General features: G+C 43.9%; 1 protein-coding gene across 3 annotated transcripts in view; it reads right to left on the bottom strand.

Moving 5' to 3' along the window:
- Positions 1-232: 232 nt before the first annotated feature.
- Positions 233-6,000, bottom strand: part of oma1 (OMA1 zinc metallopeptidase) — a 24,518-nt gene continuing 18,750 nt past the window's right edge. For all 3 annotated transcript variants that reach the window (XM_036969107.1, XM_036969109.1, XM_036969108.1), the window contains exon 9: positions 233-2,023. In XM_036969107.1, coding sequence (XP_036825002.1) covers positions 1,751-2,023 — 273 coding nt within the window. In that variant the 3' untranslated portion in view covers positions 233-1,750. The remainder of the gene's footprint in view (positions 2,024-6,000) is intronic.

Genomic DNA, 6,000 nt, shown 5'->3' with positions numbered 1-6,000 from the left:
GGGACTACACTCTCCTGTATGTGTGTGTGTGTGTGTGTGTGAGACTTACAGATTCCTGCTCTAGCACTGACTCAATACAATTCCCTTCGATCAGAGAGGAAAGGACACTGTAGACTCGTGAATTCCCCCTGAGCAAATGCCTAGGCTTTAGCTCAGTGTGCTAACACGGTCAACCAAGGTTAGAACCCAGTCATTCACACTTACATTACAACGACAAACCAAACTAGACCAGTTCTACCTCAAAACCCATTCATTTTCAGGTTGTCAGGTTCTAAGATGTACATTCTAGTATATAAAATATGTTCTTTGGCTAGTTCAATACATGATTTGTACAAAACTACACATTTCTATGATTTCACAAAGATCTTTGACACTAAAATACAACACAATACCATTCCTTCAGGGCGAGACATAAAACTCATTTAAATGAACTTGATGGCCACATTACCACAAAAACACATTGCAACAGGTGGTGATGGATGGACACGACAGTGTAGATAAAGTAGGTGACATACAGGACACAGTGCCTACACACGGTCTACCCAGAAAACCAAAATGTGAATAAGTCCAGAGGTATGAGTACTTTCTGAAGGACATTCTTACATGGTTTCCTCAACATATCCTCAATGTTGTTAGAACGTTATTTATATGTTCCCAGTTTTGATCAATCAAGGAGGTTAATTTCACGCGTTATCTTACTGTTGAGGAATTTGGCTGTACAACAATCCATGTAGAAACACATTATATGGCAATTCTTTGTAATCACATGAGCATGTATTATACCAACACCACTGAGATGGGACAAACAACTTATCACTGACTTCCAGGTTGTGGTCTTTGGAAAGAGAGGAACTCAATCTAGTCTTTTACTCTTTTATATACTGTAAAGTTGAGATGTTCGGACTTTTATATTCCCTACAAACGTGATTTCGGAAATCCTGTTAAATTATTGGTTGTCAGTTTCGGTGAGGTGTGTATAGATCTGCATATGCACTAAGACAAGTAGCCATAGTTTGAACAATCATTTGTTAAATCTCTTCTGTTATTGTTAATGGTGAGAGGTTAGCATGTGTTGGGGGGTATGATCTTTGACCCTCTAACTTTCTCACTCATCATTTTTCACAATTCATTCAGGATTATCCGTAATCATGGTAGAATGTACATCAATGTAGAAGTGTCGAGAAATATATTCTAAATCATCTTAAACCCAACCAAAAACAAACTGCAAATGCATCCAACAAGTTTGTAGAGTCACAAGCTTGATGTAGTCATTGCGTGATAGGAATATGGGACCAAATACACACGTTTGATTACTTTACTTTAGAGGTGTCAATCTTTAGGGCCGGGATGTCAATCATTTTGATTTTAATTTTGAATTTATTTATTTTATACAGTCATTACTGCTCATCTTTATCAGGGGAGTCAATCATTTTGGACCTCACTCTATATGCTCATTAGGCCATTGAGTGCAGCATGTCCCCACTTGAAATCTTCCAATGAAAACAGGATACTATCTCTATGTATTCACACTACACATTCAAAGCATCTCCCTGTACCCTCTTACACGCAGTAAACAGAACCGCTACTCGAAACCTTTTTGCAGCAATTCCACAGAAGCAGGTGACAACTGCAATTTTACAAGACCTTACAAACAACAGTCAATTAGCAATCAAGGAGCTACAATCACTGACTGGAACTAGGCCTGGGGTTGGGGCTGGGAAGACAGGGGGCGGGGGTAGTGGCCCGGGGGTTAGAGGTGGGTAGCAGTGTCTAGGGTCAGGGCTGGAGGTGAGCCTGTGGCTGAGGAGGCTAGCAGGGCAGTAGCCAGTCCCCCTGTGTGTGGAGCCCTTCTGTGGTCTGACGTTGGGGTCTGGGACAGAGCTTGTGGTTTCAGTCTCTTCCCCGCCTCTCCCTCCAGGTCCCTAGTAGCATCCAGCAGCACTTTGACACTCTGAGCGAAGACAGCTCTGGGGTCTGTAGCAGGGAGGGCAGGACAGGAACAGCTCTCCCTCAACTCCAGGTACTGGGGAGAGGGAGAGAGAAAGGTTATAGTGGAAACACACCAGAAAGACAAACGTATGAAAGCAGCGTGTGGCAGTGGCGTGTTATCCCTCTGGAGTCAATTGACGCACCGGTGCGTCAATCAAAGTAACGCAATATCTTTAATTTTGTCTGTTTAATCTAGAGATTTCTGTGTTTTTGCATTGGACGAGTCTCAAGCCACCGCATCCGCCGATGTCGCACTTCCGTATCTGGGGTGAAAGGTGGCAGAGTTGGAGCGGTATTTGTCAGACCATGAGATATCCCAAAAATCGGTCTTCACTCTACGGAATGGGGAGACTCTCGCGAACACAATGGTGGTCTCTACGACCCCCACAAGCGTCAGGGGACTCTTCTGAAGTTGGTACCGTCGAACCGTTTGGGCTACAAACTACTGTGACCCCACTGTGTTCTCCGTTTTGCTCTTACGACCCTCGCAAGTTTCACGGGACTAATCTGAAGGTAACCGGTACCAGTTTAAAAAACACATGGAAGTATGAATGTAGTTTTGTGCCGACCCAAAGAAGGGGTTAGCTAAACGATACATAATAATATGACCATCTTAAAAAATTATACAAGTCACCCCCCCACTGAAAATGAACAATCGTCAGGAAACTAACTGAAAGTGACAGCAGATGTTGTGTGGTCAGAGACGATAGTACGGCCACAAGATTCTTTGAAAGTACATTTCGGCCGTCCATTAATCAGGTGTCTTTTCTCTCCTACACACACGGTGGATGTGAGTAAATCCATCCCTAAACTGTACGGATCCAGATCACTACTTCTACAGGTCAATGTCCCAGTCTGGGATTCAACAGGAGGGCTCAGTAGCATGCCAACTGTCTGTGTGTGTGTGCATGTAACCCTGTGTGACACACAGGAGTGTATTTACCCTTGAGTGTGTCTGTTTTAGCAGGAGAGGAACAGATGGAGAAAACACTAATTGTCCATCAGACGAGAGTTTGTGTGCTACTGTGCCTGTGAGGATATATGGGTGTGTGGTGTGCATACTGTGTGTGTGTCTCTTGTGTTTGTATGTACGTACCCTACATGACAAAGTATGTGGACACCTGCTCGTCGAACATCTCATTCCAAAATCATTCGCATTAATATGGAGTTGGTCCCCCCTTTGCCGCTATAACAGCCTCCACTCTTCTGGGAAAGCTTTCCACTAGATGTTGGAACATTGCTGGGGGGACTTGTTTCTATTCAGCCACAAGAACATTAGTGAGGTCGGGCACTGATGTAGGGAGATGAGGCCTGGCTCGCAGTCGGCGGTCAAATTCATCCCAAAGGTGTTCAATTGGGTTGAGGTCAGGGCTCTGTGCAGGCCAGTCATGTTCTTCCACACCAATCTCGACAAACCATTTCTGTACGGACGTCGCTTTGTGCACAGGGGCATTGTCATGCTGAAACAGGAAAGGGCCTTCCCCAAATCGTTGCCACAAAGTTGGAAGCACAGAATCGTCTAGAATGCCGTTGTATGCTGTAGCGTTGAGATTTTCTTTCACTTGACCTAAGGGGCCTAACCATGAAAAACAGCCCGAGACCATTATTCCTCCCCCACCAAACTTCATAGTTGGCGCTACGCATTTGAGCAGGTAGTGTTCTCCTGGCATCCGCCAAATCCAGATTTGTCCGTCGGACTGCCAGATGGTGAAGCGTGATTCATCACTCCAGAGAACGCGTTTCCACTGCTCCAGTCCAATGACGGTGAGCTTTACGCCACTCTTAGGGCCACACACATGAAGGCCGAATATGTCGACGTGGGTTCGATTCCGTCCCACGCCCTTCAGGCACAAATAACTAAATTCCCCCGATTTACTTGATTTGCTTACACATTTCAAATATGGGGAGACCAGGGATAATTTACCCCCCAATCTTGATAAGAAATGACCATACCAGACACTTTTGTATAACATAAATAGGAAACAAATAAAATAATAACAGTAAGATTCACCAACATGAGTTTCCATTCATACAAAGTGTCAGGTAAATTGCCACAGTAGATTAAATGATGAAATACTTTATTTCCGATGCTTGTCAAATAGATAAATCGCCCGTAGTCTGTTCAAAAAGTTGTTCCGATGATAAGACCAACCAGAGACCAAACATATCTTAAAACGGTTGCAAGCAGGACTAAGGAGGTTACACCAACGTCATCTTTTAGGGAGCGGTAATGAGGAGACCAATAATGGTTGCAATTGAGTTCAGCTGTGCAGGTGAATTTAGCACGTATTGATGGTTTAATGAGACATCAGCTGGCGATAATCTAGTGCCATCGATGGTTGCAATAATCCAATAGGCTACATTCTGTGGGCTACCCGTTAGCCTATCCATTGTCACACTGTGTTTCCCTGGCTGAGTTGGTGAGCTGATTTGGGCCTACTGTAGAACAATAAACTTTCCTCCAGTGTGGATGCTCGTCCATGTTTTATAGATGATGTATCGTTTGTAAATATATACTGAAAAAAATATAAACATAACATGTAAAATGTTGGTCCCATGTTTCATGAGCTGAAATATAAGATCCGAGAAATGTTCCATATGCAAAAAAATAGCGTATTTTTCTCATATTTTGTGTACAAATATGTTTACATCACTGTTAGTGAGCATTTCTCCTTTTGCCCAGATAATCCCTCCACCTGACAGGTGTGGTATATCAAGAAGCTGATTAAACAGCATGATCATTACACAGGCGCACCTTGTGCTGGGGACAATAAAAGGTCACTCTAAAATGTTCTGTATTGTCACACAACACTATGGCACAAATGTCTCAAGTTTTGAGGGAGCGTGCAATTGGCATGCTGACTACAGGAATGTCCACCAGAGCTGTTGCCTGATCATTTAATGTTAATATCTCTACCATAAGCCGCCTCCAACGTCAGCTTGAAAACATTGAAATAAAAGCAATTAACATGTGGGACTAATGCAGGTTCAGACTGGTCACTATATCTCCCAGCACTGGGCGCCAACTCATGAGGCTCGGAGCTAGAGCGCGCTGCTTAGACCACTGTGCTATGGCCTTTCACAACGCTCTCGTAGGCACTAAGAATACTAATGATACATAGGCTCGTCGTTTTAATTATCTTGTTTTAAGCCTTCCCTAAACCATAGTCCTAACCTTAACCACTCGCAATTAATGCCTAAACTGTTAACCTTTTGAGTTGTTTCTGTCTTAACCCTGTAACAGCGCAGAATTAACACGGTAAAAAACGTGGAATGAATGCGTAAAAAATAGACCTTCATGCATGAGTTAAAGGGCAGTGGGCAGGATCTACCTCTACAATAAGAAGTCACACGAGACATGCTGTAGCCTGCATCTACCTCTACAATAAGAAGTCACACGAGACATGCTGTAGCCTGCATCTACCTCTACATAAGAAGTCACACGAGACATGCTGTAGCCTGCATCTACCTCTACATAAGAAGTCACACGAGACATGCTGTAGCCTGCATGTAGCCTACATAAGAAGTCACACGAGACATGCTGTAGCCTGCATGTAGCCTACATAAGTCACACGAGACATGCTGTAGCCTGCATCTACCTCTACATAAGAAGTCACATGAGACATGCTGTAGCCTGCATGTAGCCTACATAAGAAGTCACACGAGACATGCTGTAGCCTGCATCTACCTCTACATAAGAAGTCACACGAGACATGCTGTTGCCTGCATGTAGCCTACACAAGGTATAAGGTAGTGTGTGCGTTATATACAAAACAAACGCCTTCAGCTGCCCCCTGGCGGTGAGTCTAAATATTTATTCAGATATTAAAATCCCATTGCTGCTGGATTATTTTCCTCCTGCGACGAATGGGGTCAAATTAGGCTCCGACATCTGTAGGTGTCACGTTAGACTAGACTCCCAGCTCAATCCTACAGCTCTGATGGAGTTCTCCTCCTAGACCACAGTCTTCAGGCCATGTGATGTGCTTCTGTACATTAGCAACACCAGGA

This window comes from Oncorhynchus mykiss, chromosome 30 (assembly GCF_013265735.2).
Source record: "Oncorhynchus mykiss isolate Arlee chromosome 30, USDA_OmykA_1.1, whole genome shotgun sequence".
Taxonomy (NCBI): domain Eukaryota; kingdom Metazoa; phylum Chordata; class Actinopteri; order Salmoniformes; family Salmonidae; genus Oncorhynchus; species Oncorhynchus mykiss.
The sequence above is the reverse complement of the archived record's forward strand: the minus strand, read 5'-3'. Positions and strand labels throughout refer to the sequence as shown.